The sequence below is a fragment of the Eumetopias jubatus genome, unplaced genomic scaffold, assembly GCF_037043125.1.
Source record: "Eumetopias jubatus isolate StellerSeaLion01/CBP00866 unplaced genomic scaffold, mEumJub1_p1.0 scaffold_15, whole genome shotgun sequence".
Taxonomy (NCBI): domain Eukaryota; kingdom Metazoa; phylum Chordata; class Mammalia; order Carnivora; family Otariidae; genus Eumetopias; species Eumetopias jubatus.
The window spans coordinates 72,487,684-72,506,771 of NW_028274821.1; the positions used below are offsets into that span (position 1 = coordinate 72,487,684).

The window sequence follows — 19,088 nt, forward strand, 5'->3', positions numbered from 1 at the left end:
TTTTCAAAGTGTGAGCATGTGATTGTATAAAATCTAAGGATGCATTTTCTGAAACTTTGCATCTCTGGAAGTCTTCACTTTGCCTTTATTCCTGGATAAGAATTTGTCTAGGTACAGACAAGAGTTTAAAAAGGCTCTTCCCTTAGCTTTTATTAAACAATTATTCACTGTCGTATGACATTCCACACTGCAGCTGAGAAATCTTTTTCTTATTCCTGTACATAAGTCTAGTGTTTATCTTTTTTAAAAATTTTAGTATTTTCTCTTCATTTCTAGAATTCTATGAATTTCTCAAATTCATAAGAATATGTTAGGTGTGGTTTTCTTTTATTATTCCTACTTAGTGTTAGGTGGGCCTTTTGAATCTAAAACCAAAGTTGTTTTTTGAATCTGAAACAAAAAGGTTGTTTTTTTTTTCCAAAATAAGACAATACTTTTTTCTATTTTTTCTTCCTCTTCATTTTATCTAATTCTTAAACTTTTAATTAACAAATATTAGATCTTTTTTTTCCATTTTTCATGACCCCAATATTTTCTCATACTTTTTCTACCTGCTTGGAGATTTATTTAACTTTTCCTTCCATATCATGAACTCAAGTCTTCAAGATGACCATTCTACTATTCTGCCCTAATACTGAGGACTTTGATCTTAAAAACCCATATTTTTAAATTTCTAGGAATTACTTCACTGCTTTTTTTCTTCCAAAGCAAACTCTGTGTTTTATGATGCAATATTTGCTCAAGCCTCTAAAAGGATATCACTAATATATTTTTATTATTTTATTTTCTAAGATTTTATTTTATTTTATTTTATTTGAGAGAGAGAGAGCATAAGCAGAAGGGAGGGACAGAGGGAGAGGGAGTAGAGACTCCCTGTTGAGCGGGGAGCCCGACGTAGGGCTCAATCCCAAGACCCTGAGATTATGACCTGAGCCGAAGGCAGACGCTTAACTGAGTCACTCAGGCGCCCCAACTAATGCTTTTTTTTTTTTTTTTTAATAATCTTCCTTTTCTTGCTTCTTCATGTTTAAGTTTTGATTTCCTTTTGGTTCCTTTTTTTCCATGTTCATGTTTTTTCTCAAACATCTACTAATCTTTTATGTTTGATCGTACTTATAAATGAAGTCCTAGAATCATTAGAATAGGGATGTAGAGGGGCTAGTGGGACATTGTGTGGAAGCTGGTCTGGGGGTTCTGTGAGTGGGTAGGTGTACCCACAAGAAAGCTTTCTTTCAGCATATGGGCAGTGAGGAAATCAAGTAAGAAAACTTGAATGTTCTCCTTTGCTAAATAATGAAGGCTTGACTCTGAAGACAGAGCACATTTAAGTATTTCACTATTTTGTGAGGCTACCTTTCCTTTGAACATTTCTCATATTCTCTCTGGCACTAAATGTTCTTTATTTTGGATCTATCCTAAATCTTCTCTTCTTTTCTCCACATTCTCCTTAGGAAAGCTCACCCAGTCATGTGGGTATACCCAGGTTTGGGCCATCCCAATTGCTGACATTTTGGAATGCTCCCACACTGCTTGGGAGAGACCTCCTTCCTGAGACCCCCAAAACCCTGGCCTCCATCACTACTCCAACTACCCTAGGATCTCTTCCAGGAGCTCCCTCCCCCAAGTTCCTTGTGGTCCATCAACTAAGGGTTCCATGCTGGCATAGCATGATGCTTCCAGCATCCCACTTTAACATGATGGCCAGCTCAGATGGGCCAGTGGTCATGGCTCCACCTGAAGAGTCTTCCCTTACAGTGGGGAATCCATGACTCAACATCAATGCTTAACTCATCCCCACTTCACTTTAGCTTCAAGTTCCCCCAAGAGTTCTCCTCACCTCTCACCCAACAGGTGACCAAGACATCTATTTCACTGAGAAGACAGGAGTCATTTGCTTTAAACAAAAGTTATTTGCTTAAGACATTGGGCATAGGGATTGGTTCAAGGAACCCAAGGGAAGGAATGAATAACACTCTCCTGCCCTAGGTCATAGGAATATCAACTCTTAACCTAAGCTTTTGCCAGCAGCTGTATGATAACACAACTCACAGCTGAGGTGCCTGGCCATCATGTAAATGTAGGTGTTCACTGTTGTTGAGGAGGAGATTTGTGTAATTTAGATAGTGGGCAAAGTGACAAAGTTGATATTTTCCTATAATATGTTTAAAGCCTGACTTGTAATTTTGCCATAATCCAAGATCATGCCAACTCTAAATGGCAATAATTGTCTAGATTAAACACCAAAAGACCATGCAGTCTTTGCAAATATCACTCCCAACCACCAACAACCGCCACATGCACAATTAAAATGGGAGGAAAACGTCCTTATTTCATGCTTTTCTCCATCAAAGTAACACACTGATTTTAGCACACAACCTGAAAGAAATAAAATGTGTCCATTTCTCAGTAGTCTCTCCTGCAAAGACAGGTCTCTGTTTTGTATCTGTAACATGAGATTCCTAAGGAAATAAATCTAGTTTTCATTATTTATGAATGTTTCAAGTAGTAAAATAACAGGCTACCTGAACTTGTCAATTCTTCTATACATTAGATTTAATAACTTCCTCTGAAAGCTTACTATCGGAGAATAAACAATAGCTGGCATAAACTATTTCTTCTGACAGAATTAATTTAAAAGCGTTTCACAGAACAGTAAATTATGAAAGTTTGCTTCACAGAGTACAGTTACTCTAAATTGTATGACAGAATTTCTCCAATTACTGATATAATAACGTCTAGTTTACTTTCTAGAGGATAAATGTATCTAATTCTTAATCACCAAATTTAAGAGTCAAAGTAAGACTAAAGGGAAAAGGAAAGCATAACTCAGAGTTATATAAAAAATAGATCAAAAATATCTCTTAAATGTTTTTGTGTCTGTTGGTATGAATTAAATGATGTTGAATTGTTACCATGACAGTTTATTTTAATCAACTTTTCATTAACTATCTTTTAAAGTGAAGAATACTATGACTTCAAACTCCTAATATGTTTCATGAATTTGTGTTTTTCAAATAAGATATGAATAAAACAGAGATAACCGAAACTTTGAAAAATTATTTCTGTTTGATATCCACTCAAAACCTGTCTTCACATTTGGTAAATCCTGTAATGTAATAAATTATTCTTAAAGTGGATATTTAGACTTAAATAGAAAAGAGAAAGTTTAATGCAGCCATATTGCCTTTTTAATTTTGAATTTTTGTTTCCCTTTAGAGCCAAAAATAACTCGTCCTCCCATAAATGTAAAAATAATAGAAGGATTAAAGGCAGTTCTACCATGTACTACAATGGGCAATCCCAAACCATCAGTGTCATGGATTAAGGGGGACGGTGCACTCAGGGTAAGTGATTATTATGAAAACATGTCTATACAACTTGTTTTCAAATACAACAAATCTTTGCAAAGTCAGTTACATGATTACAAATTTCTAGTATAAAACTGTTCCCTTATATAACATTTTAACCAAACTTAAATATTCCTCTTCCCATACACACCAACTATAAGGCATTCTGGTTGGGGCTGGCTAGGGAAAAAAAGATGGGAACCAGTTGTTCTTTATAGGGATGAAAAAGGAAGAAAAGCAAAAGCAAAGCTAGAGTGTTTCTTTGTAAATTGGTTAGTAGAATCATTTTGTTTTCTGACATTGAGTCTTTGAGACATGGGAGATAAAAAAGATAAAACTAAAATCCAGGTCTTGGACCCAACAAACAGTTTCTGGGAGAAGAGTGGGAAAGGATGATTGGAAGGCAAAGGATGAGAACTCGGCAGTGAAGTTAGAGCACAAACATGAACACTGGTGAACAAACTCCCTGACAAATACCTCAGTCACAGAACAGCCAAATTAAAAATCTATTATGTGCATGCTTATTTTATGTTGCTTTTGTGTCTCATACCTACATTTACTGGTAATTGATTACACTGCATCATCATTGTCACCTACTAACTGTGAACTCAGTGAGGTTTCTCATCTTACTATGCTCAGAATATTCCACAGAGAATATGTAGGTGTTGATATACGTCAATTAACTGAAATGAAGTATAATATCGATTAGCTTTGTTTTATTTAAAATAAAACAAATAATTTTGTTTATGATAATCTATAAATGATATTTTTGATGATAGCAGCGATGATGATGACCCGATGAAGTAAGGCAAATGATATCTTGGTAAAGCCATGGACGTTTTAAAATTCATGTCCCTATCCCTGGCAGGAAAATTCCCGCATTGCGGTTCTTGAATCTGGGAGTTTAAGGATTCACAATGTGCAAAAGGAAGATGCAGGACATTATCGATGTGTGGCAAAAAACAGCCTCGGGACGGCATATTCCAAATTGGTGAAGCTGGAAGTTGAGGGTAAGGAGTTGCATTCCTTCCCATTACGGTGCTATTAGAAGGGCCTCGCGTTCTACTGTGAAGGCTGGACATTAGCTTGCAGAGGCAGACATGTGGGTAGACTAGTTCCCTCAACTGTTCCAGATACTAAAGCATAAGGTCAAAACTCTGAAAAGAAAAGATAAAAGAGAGAGAAAGAAGTGTGCCCTAGTATAAAAGGTCATATTCTATCTGTTGCCCACAATCACTGGTAATTTTGACCAAAACAGACTAAATTCACTAAAACAGTAATACAGTAAGACACCAGTTCAGAACTTCTATTTGGCTTAGACAATTCTCCCTTGCTTATAAATTTGAAAACCTCATTTTTCTTTTTTTCAGGAACTTTTTTCAGATTGTATTCTATCACCAAGGGTTGAGAAAAATAAAATACTGACTCAAAATGTGTAACTAAAATATTGATTAATAAAAATATTCCTAGTTCTGTGAGTTACATTGTCAAAACACTTTTCATTTTTTTAAAATGTTCTTTTAAAGTCAACCAATTCAGCAGCTAGTTGTGAAGGTCTTCACTGAGAAGTCAGAATCCAGATAGGGCTAAGTGTTCTACCCATTTGACTGTCCGATCCTTCTTGATCTAAAATCACATCACATTTTGCTTAAAAATAGAAACTACCAGCATGCCTGTGCTTGGTGAGCAAAGTACAAAACTCTTTCCAGCTCTTCCTGTTTTATGCTGTAGAATTAATCTCTCTGGCTCCCAGTTCTCTCATCTGAAAAGTGGGATTTGTTACGAGTATTCAGTGAGGTAAGGTGTTGACAGGTAGCTAGCAGAGGGTCTGACCCTTTGTAAACACTCAGTAACTGTTGACTATAAGAATCATCACCTATTTTTCTGCTTTTCTCTTATCTGGTTGATAAAGTATTTGGCCTTTCTCACACTGGCCCACATTATAGTTCAATTGGGAGAGACTTCGGGAGTTCCCCATAGTGTACTTTGACTCCATCCTACTCAAGCCCACATCTCTTCCTTCTCAATCATATAGTTTTCTATTAGCTCCTTTTAGATTATTTTTATTTCCCAGGCAGGCCTTCCTCTCATAACATTAATAATCTCCTTTCCCACATCTGCTTCTAATGTAACATTTTTTTCAATTTTTTTTACTTTATTTTTTATTTATTTTTTATTTTTATTTATATTTATATTTTTTATTTTATTACGTATTTACTTTATTACGTTTTTTTATTTTTTTTACTTTATTACTTTATTTTTTTTTACTTTATTACATCATTGCATCAGTTGCTCATAGAATCTCTATTAACTCCTCATAGAAAAGAAAGAAGTTGATGGGAATAATGGCTGTCAGATGTAAAAAAAAAGATATATTTTCAGCATAGTTGCTACAATTTAGTATTTTCTGCATCAGCAATGGTATTTAAAGCTCAGTATGCAATACCCAGTTGATGTGACTTATTCAGTGAATAAACATACAAATGCACTCAATCACACATTCGGACACTGACTATCTGCCTGGATTCAGTGTTTCCTCAAACTGTACATGGAATAATACAGAATGAATGTTATCCATTTGTACATAATATCATAAAGATTTTCCTCTTCAAGATGTTAAATATAAGTCCTCTGTATTATAATACAGAATGCTGATAGTTTAGGTCACTGTCTTCATAGATATTGAAAATATTTGCTTTAACATTGACTAGAGAAAATGAACACAAACCACAATTAGTTGGAGTCCAATTACACAGCTTGGTCTTGCTTTGCCATTTAATCTTGCATCACATCTATCAGTAAAACTGAATACTGTCTTCTTTCCTCTTAACGCTTAAATGGTCATGCTCATTGCTTTAACAGTTAATGTATACGGAGGTGTTATTAAACTTGCTAGTACTGAGAGCTCATAATATCATTTAAAGTTACTCCAACAGTAGGTAAAATGATCCTTTTTGTACACATCTATTTCTACTCCATTTTGGTCCCTATTAAAGCAGTCAATATATGTGAAAATTTGTGACATGCTTAGCACAGTGGCTGGTACATAATAAACATTTAATAAATAGCATCAATTATAATCATTACTATTTGAGCATTAAAATTGTAGCAAATCTGTGTGGCTTCTCTTGAAGTTCTGAAAGGTTGGCTTCCACTTAAAGAAATAGTTAAGGCATTTCCACAAGATACAATGCAGACATGATCTATTTAAAGGAAGGGCCAATTTAACCAACAATTCAGAACAGGTGAAAAACCAACTGAAAAGCAACTGGCACAACCCCGAATGTGTCTGTAAGACCTACTAACTGGGCAATTATGAGGGCTGAAGATAAAGCTAGGCCATAGTCAGTGAGGCAGATGAGCATTTGTTATGCATTGTCTAAGTAACTCTGAAAATTAGTTTGAGCAAATTAGAATGAGAACTCCATAATGTCATTCAATGCCGGGCTACACGTACTGCACATGGTCATGCCATGGAAAAGTTGTTTGCCATTGCTAGCTTCTAACGGGGAGAAGCATACCAATTGTGGATGATCTTAGTTGCTGTAACAAACGTGAAACAGCCTTCAACATGAAAGTTAAGCTCCCTTTCTAGATCGCCATCCTCAGGCTGCTAGACCTCTGGAATGGAAACATGAAGATAGTCAACTTTTCTGTCTTGTCTTAAAAGGTTCAAACAGTGACATATAAAATTACTAATGAAACCATTTAACTCAAGCATAGCCAAACATGGATGTCCTTCCAAAAGGAAGAGCAATGGGATGGCTAACATTTTAAAATGCTAAATGCTTACACAGATTATTTTATTGAATCCTCACTAACAGTGAAGAAGGTCCTATCATTGTGCCATTTTAAGAAACTAAGGAACAGAGAAGACAACTAACTCACAGAGGTGTCTAAGACATTGAGTAACGCTAAGTACTGTGTGCTCTATTAAGGAACAGATAATCATGTGTGACATTGCCAAGAGTAGTGTCAGAATAGGGTTGAGAGAAAAAGACAAGAGTCTATAAATGATGGAGAATGGGAGCCGAAAAAAAGAGACAGTAGGGTATCAACAAATTTTTTTCAATAAATTTGGTAGAGAAAAGGGAAAAATCAAAAAAGTCAGCAGTAGCTAGAGGTATATATGGTATATAGGTAATGTTGCTTTGCAAGATTTTTCTTAAGATTAAAATGTTAAAAAACTGAAAATGTTAAAATATGAATGAGAAGGGGCTCAGAGAAAAGGACATTTAAATATAAGGGAGAGAGGTAGACTATTCAAGGGAATGTGGTACTTGAGAAGACAAAAACAGTGTATTGAGGGGACAAATAAGAGTGATAAACGCTATACGGAGGGTGACCACTTATCCCAGTTTGCCCAGGGCAGTTCTGGTTTACACCTGTTGTCCTGGAATAATTATTAATAGAATCCTCCTTGTACCTTCAAAAGTATCCAGGCTTCAATGACAGATTATATGGTCACTGTACTTAGGAAGAAGGAACTTCCTTCCTTGTAATAGGAAGGAGAAAGGGGGTATATTCCACTATAAATGAGTTAATGAGTTTGGTAGATGGAATTTGAGAAAGCTCTGTTGGATTCTATTTCCTTTAGGAAGTAGAAAGTAAGTTTATCTTCCGAAAACACTTCTGTAAAGGGAGTTGGAGGGCTGAGGAGAGTGGAAAGGTTTTAAAATAGCTGTTGGGAATGGGAGAGATGACTCACAAGGGGAACTGGGATTCCTAGGTAACATTAAAGTTTTAGTAGAGAATGGGACCGTGAAAATGGAGTGACATCAATGTGCCTCACTGTAGAAAAAGTAGAAGTTTAGCCAAAGTAGAATGCCAAATCCAAAGGCAAGATACAGGAATTGGAGTTTGCCAGGAAGGAAAACAGGGCAAAGGATTTGAGAATTATTGCAAGAGAATGGTTGAAGCGATTACTCATGGTATTTCTTCATACCAAATATACAAATGTAGGATTAAACTCTTACAGCACCAGCAATATGACAGACAAGATACCATGACTATGTTCCTACTACAAACACCCAGAATTGCTGGCTTATTCATACAACCCGCAGGATAAAATTACATCTCCAGAGGCCAGAACAAATAGGAATTGAAAAAACAGCAGTAAGCTCATAAGCTGGTTCTGCACTGTCCTGGAGCTAATGGCACGGTAGCCATCTCTATAACCTAGAATATGTGTTTTAAGACTCTTAAGGGAACAGGAGACAAGGTTGTGGGCCCCTGTGAAGGAAGGTTAGCACTGAGAGCCTTTCTTAAAGCTGAGAATCGCAGAAGTGAAAAGATGGACCAGAAAAATTCCACCCAATGGTACAGAAAGACAATGTAGAGGCTTGTCTGGCTACCTGAATTCTAGGTGTGAGAAAGAAAAAAAAAGAGGTTTTCTGATAATGAGTCTGTACTCAATGCTTAGGACTATATCTCATATAGGTTTGATGTGAATTCATACTGCCAGCATAGTCTGGGGCTCCCAAGCTAGAGAAATTAACATAACAATTTGTCCCAAGCCAAAGATTTAACAATAAAAAATCTTTAAAAAAATACCTTACCCAGATTATATAGGATTTTCATAATAAAGCCACACTAAGGATGAGTTCACAATGCAAAATTATAGCATCCACAGGAAACAAACTGCCTTAAGTGAGAGTTAGCTGACACAATATTCAAAGGGATTAAAACCCCAGGAAATTCAGCTAACACAATGTAATAGAGACTTGAAAATAAATATGTTTAAACTAATTAAAGACAAAAGGAGAAAAAAAAAAGCAAAGAAAAATACATTAGAAGAAGAAAGGCAGTTCTGAGAAAGAATTATATAATTTTAACAAATGAAAAATATAATTATAATTAAAATTCAATGGATCAATAATGGTATGTTAGAGATGAAGAGATAATGCACGCATTAGAAGTCACCTCTTCGAACACTGGCTGGAGTGTGAAGTGAGGAGGAGAGGGGTCAAGGTGCAGCTGGAGAGGCGGCCCCAGCCAGTGCAGAACTGGGGCCTGCAGGCCAATCAGGCAGGACTGAGGCTGGTCCTAAGGGGACCAGCAAAGGGGATGCTCTGATCAGGGCTACATGCTGAGGCCAGCCCACAAGGTCCAATGTCGAGGACAGACCATGAAGTGAAAAATGAAGTTGAGAAATGTATGTATGGAATGATCCCATTTGTGAGTATGGGGGGGAGGGGTAGATCCCGATTGTTTTAAAATATAAACCTGAATCCATGTGAAAAAAAAAAAAGTCACCTCTTCAGAATTTAGAATTCAATGCAGAGAGATGGGAAAGATAAAACTGAATTAAAGAAATAATTAAGGATAGGCATTACAGAAAGAGAGAATAGAGAAAATATGAGAGGCAATACTCACAAGCATAATGACTGAGAACTTGCCAAAATTAATGAAAGATTTAAATCTTCAAGTATGAGAGGCACAATGAGTCCCAGTCAGTAAAAACAAAGAGCAGGTACATTAATAGTTTCAGACTCAGATTCATCATAATAAACACCAAAGACAAAGAGGTGATCTTAAATTATTGAAGAAAAAACAGATTACTTACAAAGGACAATTAGGATGACAGCAATAAAGAAACCAACACTTTCAACTATTCCTATTATTTGATATAGTCTAATGGAGGTGTCTTTCTTTGTTCTTAATTTAAAAAAATCAAGCTTTAAAATGTGTATACATTTGTCTCAATAATTTAATTCTGATCATTTATCTAGAGGCATTATATACATAAATGTATGTTCAAGATTACCACAAAGTTATTTATAATAGTAAAAATTTTTTAAGAATTTAAATTTGCAAAAAATAAAATAAATTTGCATCCATAGGAGACTGATAAAGTATGTGAAAAAATCCTATGCAGCTATTAAGAGTAAGATCAATCTATATACTTTAACTTCTACAATCATCCACCATATATGTGATTTGGGTCTGTTTTCCATCAATGAGCCTCAGTTTCCTCATCTCTAAGATGGGGTAAAAAAAACTAGCACCTCCCTCTTAGGTTGTTGCAATGATTATATGAATTAATATAGGCACATAGCAAACACTATATAATTATTTGCTGTATTTATTACTATTTATTAAGTACCTATACAGTGCTTACTACGTGCAAGGTTCTATTCTATCTCGTTAGAAATATTAACTCATTAGAAATATTAATGTGTTCATAAGTGAAAAAGTTGAAGAACAGTATGTTTTATATATTCTATATTAGAATGTATAAACTAAGCTGTTAATAGTCATCATCTCTGCATGTAGAATTACATAGGAGGTTAACGTCTATCATACACTTTACATAGCTCTCTATACTTTTTGGATTTTTATAAAGAGGAAGAATTAATACACGTACTTATGTTTTGGAAAAAATTTCTTCCAAACATTATACTATTTTGATAAAGTGACATCAACCTTTCTGTTCACTGGTTTGATATATTATTTTTGCAGTTCTGCTCCATTCTGCTCTAGAACAAACTCAAAGATGGGAAAAGTTTTGTCAAAGGCAATTGGTTCCTATGTTGATTAGATATTTACAACATTGGCCATTGGCTGAAGAACTGGGGTTGAGGGTGAGGTCCTGATGAACAGAACCAGAAACATGCCATTTCCTTAGGGAAGGAATCAATCCATAAAGACAGTAAGTTTGAGGCCTGGAAGAGGAAGGAAGCCACCTGGATGGAGTGGGAAGTGAAGGAGTTCAGAGGGCGGCACCTGCTAGTGGATTCTCCCCCCATTTGACTCTTCTTTCTTACTTTATGGGCAGACCTGGAATCTGTGATTCCATAGTGGCTTGGAGGATCCAACACTAAAATTCAGTTTGGGTTCTGATTTCTCAATGAGCATTTTCTAGATGTGGCTGAGTGTTATGACTCAACGTAACAAAGGTAAATTCCCTGGAAAAGTGAAGCATTACTACTAGGTGAGAACTCTACAGGTATGCTGATTTACCACTAGTGGGGAAGTATCTATCATCTCCCAAATTCCATAGTCACTTGAAATGCAGAAAAGAGTTGTCCATCTCATAACGGTGGAGTCTCTTCCTTTGGAAAATTTAACCCGTCTCATGTACCTCTGTGACAATGGCCTTTAGGATAGGTTTCACGGCAGGATGTGACGAGGGCAAGAGAAATCTCCATATCATATTCCATAGATTCTAAGATGTTCATTTTTAAGTATTTTACCATAGCTGGGGTGAATCTCAGGGATATTTGTTTCTTACAATCGCCATTGGCTAATATTTGTTTCCTTTGTTGTGCATTTTAATATCTCTGAAACGGAGATTTGTATCACTGGTCTTAAAGAAAATCACACTTGGTTGGTAGTTTCTGACCACAAGCTGAGATCATTCTCCAAATATGAGAATGAATATATAATGGTAAAACAAAAATATATCAATCATATTGGCTCATAGATTTCCTTCTCTTTAACTAGAAATAGTCCTTCCACTTAAGATTTCTTTCTTTTTAATTTTTTTATTGTTGTTAATCACCATACATTACATCATTAGTTCTTGATGTAGTGTTCCATGATTCATTGTTTGTGCATAACACCCAGTGCTCCACGCAGAATGTGGCCTCTTTAATACCCATCACCAGGCTAACCCATCCCCCCACCCTCCTCCCCTCTAGAACCCTCTATTTTTTTTTTCAGAGTCCATTGTCTCTCTTGGTTCGTCTCCCCTCTGACTTACTCCCCTTCATTCTTCCCTTCCTGGGCTATCTTCTTCTTTTTCTTTTTTCTTAACATATGTTGCATTATTTGTTTCAGAAGTACAGATCTGTGATTCAACAGTCTTGCACAATTCACAGCACTCACCATAGCACATACCCTACCCACAGTCTATCACCCAGCCACCCCATCCCTCCCACCCCCCACCACTCCAGCAACACTCAGTTTGTTTCCTGAGATTAAGAATTCCTCATATCAGGGAGGTCATATGATACATGTCTTTCTCTGATTGACTTATTTCACTCAGCATAATACCCTCCAGTTCCATCCACATCATTGCAAATGGCAAGATCTCATTCCTTTTGATGGCTGCATAATATTCCATTGGGTATATATACCACTTCTTCTTTATCCATTCATCTGTCGGACATCTTGGCTCTTTCCACAGTTTGGCTATTGTGGACATTGCTGCTATAAACATCGGGGTGCATGTACCCCTTCGGATCTCTACATTTGTATCTTTGTGGTAAATACCCAGTAGTGCAATGGCTGGATCATATGGTAGCTCTATTTTCAACTGTTTGAGGAAACTCCATACTGTTTTCCAGAGGGGTTGCACCAGGTTGCATTCCCACCAACAGTGGAGGAGGGCTCCCCTTTCTCCACATCCCCGCCAACATCTGTCATTTCCTGACTTGTTAATTTTAGCCATTCTGACTGGTGTGAGGTGGTATCTCATTGAGGTTTGGGTTTGTATTTTCCTGATGCCGAGCGATGTTGAACACTTTTTCATATGTCTGCTGGCCATTTGGATGTCTTCTTTGGAAAAATGTCTGTTCATGTCTTCTGCCCATTTCTTGATTGGATTATTTGTTCTTTGGGTGTTGAGTTTGATAAGTTCTTTATAGATTTTGGATACTAGCCCTTTATCTGATACGTCATTTGCAAATATTTTCTCCCATTCTGTCGGTTGTCTTTTGGTTTTGTGGACTGTTTCTTTTGCTGTGCAAAAGCTTTTTTATCTTGATGAAATCCCAATAGTTCATTTTTGCCCTTGCTTCCCTTGCCTTTGGCGATGTTTCTAGGAAGAAGTTGCTGTGGCTGAGGTCGAAGAGGTTGCTGCCCCTGTTCTCCTTTAGAATTTTGATGGACTCCTGTCTCACGTTTAGGTCTTTCAACCATTTGGAGTCTATTTTTGTGTGTGGTGTAAGGAAATGGTCCAGTTTCATTCTTCTGCATGTGGCTGTCCAATTTTCCCAACACCGTTTGTTGAAGAGACTGTCTTTTTGCCATTGGACATTCTTTCCTGCTTTGTCAAAGATGAGTTGACCATAGGGTTGAGGGTCCATTTCTGGGCTCTCTCTTCTTTTCCATTGATCGATGTGTCTGTTTTTGTGCTAGTACCATACTGTCTTGATGATGACAGCTTTGTAATAGAGCTGGAAGTCCGGAATTGTGATACCGCCAGCTTTGCTTTTCTTTTTCAACATTCCTCTGGCTGTTCGGGGTCTCTTCTGGTTCCATATAAATTTTAGGATTATTTGTTCCATTTCTTTGAAAAAAGTGGATGGTATTTTGATGGGGATTTCATTGAATGTGTAGATTGCTCTAGGTAGCACTGACATCTTCACAATATTTGCTCTTCCAATCCATGAGCATGGAACCTTTTTCCATTTCTTTGTGTCTTCCTCAATTTCTTTCATGCGTATTTTATAGTTTTCTGAGTACAGATCCTTTGCCTCTTTGGTTAGATTTATTCCTAGGTATCTTATGGTTTTGGGTGCAATTGTAAATGGGATCGACTCCTTAATTTCTCTCTCTTCTGTCTTGTTGTTGGTGTATAGGAATGTCACTGATTTCTGTGCATTGATTTTATATTGTTACTTTACTGAATTCCTGTATGAGTTCTAGCAGTTTTGGGGTGGAGTCTTTTGGGTTTTCCACATACAGTATCATATACTGATTTTTGATGACTGCTTCAATTTCCTTAGTGGTTATAGGTCTGTTCAGGTTTTCTATTTCTTCCTGGTTCAATTTTGGTAGTTGATACATCTCCAGGAATGCACCCATTTCTTCCAGGTTATCTAATTTGCTGGCACAAAGTTGCTCATAATATGTTCTTATAATTGTTTGTATTTCTTTGGTGTTGGCTGTGATCTCTCCTCTTTCATTCATGATTTTGTTGATTTGGGTCATTTCTCTTTTCTTTTTGATAAGTCGGCCAGCGGTTTATCAATCTTGTTAATTCTTTCAAAGAACCAGCTCCTAGTTTCATTGATCTGTTCTACTGTTCTTTCGGTTTCTATTTCATTGATTTCTGCTCTGATCTTTATGATTTCTCTTCTCCTGCTGGGTTTAGGCTTTATTTGCTGTTCTTTCTCTAGCTCCTTTAGGTGTAGGGTTAGGTTGTGTATTTGAGACCTTTCTTGTTTCTTGAGAAAGGCTTGTATTGCTATATACTTTCCTCTCAGGACTGCCTTTGCTGTATCCCAAAGATTTTGAACAGTTGTGTTTTCATTTTCATTGGTTTCCATGAATTTTTTTAATTCTTCTTTAATTTCCTGGTTGACCCATTCGTTCTTTAGTAGGATGCTCTTTAGCCTCCATGTATTTGAGTTCTTTCCGACTTTCCTCTTGTGACTGAGTTCTAGTTTCAAAGCATTGTGGTCTGAAAATATGCAGGGAATAATCCCAATCTTTTGGTACCGGTTGAGACCTGATTTGTGACCTAGGATGTGATCTATTCTGGAGAATGTTCCATGGGCACGAGAGAAGAATGTGTACTTCGTTGCTTTGGGATGGAATGTTCTGAATATGTCTGTGAGGTCCATTTGGTCCAGTGTGTCATTTAAAGTCTTTATTTCCTTGTTGATCTTTTGCTTAGATGATCTGTCCATTTCAGTCAGGGGGACGTTAAAGTCCTCCACTATTATTGTATTCTTGTCAATGTGTTTCTTCGCTTTTGTTATTAATTGCCTTATATAATTGGCTCCTTCCATGTTAGGGGCATAGATATTTACAATTGTTAGATCTTCTTGTTGGATAGACCCTTTAAGTAGGATATAGTGTCCTTCTTCATCTCTTATTACAGTCTTTGTTTTAAAATCTAATTTGTCTGATATAAGGATTGCCACCCCAGCTTTCTTTTGGTGTCTATTAGCATGGTAAAGTGTTTTCCACCCCCTCACTTTCAATCTGGGGGTGTCCTTGGGTCTAAAATGAGTCTCTTGCAAACAGCATATTGATGGGTCTTGTTTTTTAATCCAATCTGATAGTCTGTGTCTTTTGATTGGGGCATTTAGCCCATTTACATTCAGGGTAACTATTGAAAGGTATGAATTTAGTGCCATTGTATTGACTGTAAGGTGACTGTTACTGTATATTGTCTGTGTTCCTTTCTGATCTATGCTGTTTTTAGGCTCTCTCTTTGCTTAGAGGACCCCTTTCAATATTTCTTGGAGGGCTGGTTTCGTGTTTGCCAATTCCTTTAGTTTTTGTTTGTCCTGGAAGCTTTTTATCTCTCCTTCAATTTTCAATGACAGCCTAGCTGGATATAGTATTCTTGGCTGCATATTTTTCTCGTTTAGTGCTCTGAAGATCTCATGCCAGTCCTTTCTGGCCTGCCAGGTCTCTGTGGATAGGTCTGTTGCCAATCTAATGTTTCTACCATTGTAGGTTACATATCTCTTCTCCCGAGCTGCTTTCAGGATTTTCTCTTTGTCTCTGAGACTCATAAGTTTTACTATTAGATGTCAGGGTGTTGACCTATTTTTATTGATTTTGAGAGGGGTTCTCTGTGCCTCCTGGATTTTGATGCCTGTTTCCTTCCTCACATTAGGGAAGTTCTCTGCTATAATTTGCTCCAATATACCTTCTGCCCCTCTCTCTCTTTCTTCTTCTTCTGGGATCCCAATTATTCTAATGTTGTTTCATCTTACTGTATCGTTTATCTCTCGAATTCTGCCCTCGTGATCCTGTAGTTGTTTCTCTCTCTTTTTTCAGCCTCTTTATTTTCCATCATTTGGTCTTCTTTATCACTGATTTGCTCTTCTGCCTCATTTATCCTAGCAGTTAGTGCCCCCATTTTTTATTGCACCTCATGAATAGCCTTTTTGATTTCGACTTGGTTAGATTTTAGTTCCTTTATTTCTCCAGAAAGGGTTTCTCTAATAACTTCCACTCTTTTTTCAAGCCTAACTAGTATCTTTAAAGTCATGATTCTGAACTCTAGGTCCGACATCGCACTAATGTCCGTATTGAGTAGATCCCTGGCTGACGGTACTACCTCTTGTTCTTTTTGTTGAGGTGATTTTTTTTGTCTTGTCATTTTGTCCAGAGAAGAATAGATGAATAAGAGAACAAAATGCTAACAGGTTAACAACGTCCCCAGCAAATATACTCTATACAAATCAGAAAAGACCTGAAACCAGGGGAAAAGAAAGGGAAAGAAAGAAAAGAGAAAGGGAAAAAAAAAACACAAAAAGAAAAAGATAAAAACAAAAACAGAAGAATACAAAAAAAACAGAATATGATCAAATATGATCAGGCTAGTGCATAGATCAGTGCCACACACTAGATTTTGGGCGTATTTTGGTCTGTTAGAAAAAAGTGCCTCCTAAAATTTTAAAGGAAGAAAGACATATATGTACAAAATAAGGGTTGATACAATGAAGGGATGGAAGATGACTGTAAAGATAAAAATTATAAAAGATTTTATAAAAGGAATTGATAAGATAAGAAGTTGTTTGAAAAAAGAAAGAAAATTTAAAAAAGAAAAAAAAAGGGAGAGAATGTGATCAGGCAGGAGACTGGAACAAAGCCATACACTAGTGATTTAGGGTATATTTTGATCTGTTAGAAGAAACTGTATCTTAAAATTTTAAAGAGAGAACAACTTATATATATATGCCAAAAATAAGGGTAACTACTATGAAGGGATAAAATATGACTCTAAAAATGAAAAAAAAAATGTTTTTTTTAAAAAAGGGATTGATAAGATGTTGTTTGAAAAAGGGAAAAAGAAAAATTTAAAAAAACAGTTAAAAAATTAACTACGAAAAACTAATGAATCATAGTAAAAAAAAGCCATGAATTCTATGTGCAGTATTCCCCTAGCACTGGAGATCTCCCGTTCTCCTTGATTGGTAAACTTGGTCTTGGCTTGCTGGCTGTTCGTGCTGATCTTCTGGGGGAAGGGCCTGTTGCCGTGGTTCCCAAATGTCTTTGCCGGAGGCTTAATTGCCCCGCCCTTGTCGGTCCGGGCTAAGCAAGCTGCTCGGGTTTGCTCTCAGGAGCTTTTGTTCCCTGCAAGCTCTCGGTACAGCTTTGGAGGACCAGGGTGAAAATGGTGGCCTCCCAATCTCCATCCGGAAGAGCTGAGAACTCGGGGCCCCACTCCTCAGTGCGCCCCCAGAGAAAAGCAGTCACTCCCGTCTCCCTGGTCTCCAGCCGCACTCCGTGCTCACCCGGCCTGTGACCGAGCGTTTCTATCTCTCGCACCTGACCCTGTGTGGAGTCTCAAAACCCAGCCGATCCCTGTGATGCGCTCCCGTGCCGCTCCTCCCTGGGGAGGAAGGGGAGTCTCCCCGGCTCTGCCACTTGTTGGGTCCCTGCTGGAGGAGCAGTGGCCCAATTGGGCTGCGGATCACAGTTTATGGCAACCCCGAGCTGAGAGCCCACGCCTCGGCTCCGTCTCTGCAGCTGGCTTCCCTGCTCCGATACCTGGGAGCTCTGCCGCACTCAGGTACCCCCAGTCTTTCTGTGACCCCAAGGGTCCTGAGACCACATTGTCCCGGGAGGATTCCACCCCACGCTTAGCCACTGGAGCGACGTTCCTCAGTGGAGCCGGCTTCTAAAAGTTCCGATTTTGTGCTCCGCGGCTCTATCACTTGCCAGAAGCAGCCGGCAGAGGCCCCCTCCCCCGCCATCTATCCTCCCGAATATCGCCCCAGATTCACTTCTCCGCACGTCCTACCTTCCAGAAAGTGGTCACTTCTCTGTTCAGAGAGCTGTTGCTACTCTCTTCTTCGATCTCCTGTTGAGTTCGTAGGTGTTCAGAACGGTTTGATCCCTATTCAGCTGAATTCCTGAGACTAGACGAAATCCAGGTCTCCTCCTCCTCCGCCATCTTGCTCTGCCCCCAAGATCATTTGTTTCAATCAGTTCCCCACGGAGATGAAAGCATTATTTTCAGTGGCATGATTCCATGTAGTCCCCTCTCCTCTCCCCCCCCCCGCCACCAATTATATTTGCTGCATATTGGTTTTGTTAGGTTGAAAACAGAGACAAAGAGACTTTTCAGTGCCCTACAGAAGGAATTCTAAGTCAAGAGACAGTCTATCTGTTTCTCCAATCTGCCTCATGTTCTACTTTAGGTATCCAAAGAATGATCCATACTGCCTCTCTTATGTATCTTTATTGAATTCATTTTCTCTAAGTTCTCTAACGGCCAGGAAGAGAGACACTCAGTGGCACAGGGATGTGGTAATGGAATGGGATGATATGGATGGCAGGGCTGGAGTTTTTAAGGAGAGGTTGCATCTCGGAGCCTTTAGATGACACTGAAATGCAAGATTCTGATTTTTACTTTCCTGTTTTTGACCCCAATATTAAAATGATAATATAATTTTTTTAGATGCAGTGGAGAAGTCATTGTTGACTTTTTTAATCATTGGAAAAGATACACTTAAAAATTTACAAGTATCTAATTTTCTTATATTTCCCTATATCCTTACATGTTTCCCTTATATTCTTTGACTTAACTATTATATGAAATGATTTATTTATTTGGAACTGAGTGTCGATTTTATTACATTCTGTGAATTTCACATTCAGACAATTCGGCTTTGTGTATAGGAACTGGTTGAGTGTGGAATACTTGAGACTCCATTTAAAATAGGTGTATGGTGGAATGTATTGGACTCCCTGTCAGCTGCATTTTCTATTATTACCTTGTTTACCCTTGGAGGTTTAAGCTATGAAGGAAAAGACTGGGCAGAAGAGAAGCTGGAACCAAGGGAGGGTTCTCTGTCCGCAATCACCAGTGGGAGAGGCGGCTCA

At 37.7% G+C, this 19,088-nt stretch overlaps 1 protein-coding gene across 5 annotated transcripts in view; it reads left to right on the top strand.

The window, feature by feature from the left end:
- Window positions 1-19,088, top strand: part of MUSK (muscle associated receptor tyrosine kinase) — a 94,714-nt gene that overhangs the window by 15,483 nt on the left and 60,143 nt on the right. For all 5 annotated transcript variants that reach the window (XM_088018795.1, XM_028108828.2, XM_028108827.2 and 2 more), the window contains exons 4-5: window positions 3,217-3,344; window positions 4,216-4,357. In XM_088018795.1, coding sequence (XP_087874921.1) covers window positions 3,217-3,344; window positions 4,216-4,357 — 270 coding nt within the window. The remainder of the gene's footprint in view (window positions 1-3,216; window positions 3,345-4,215; window positions 4,358-19,088) is intronic.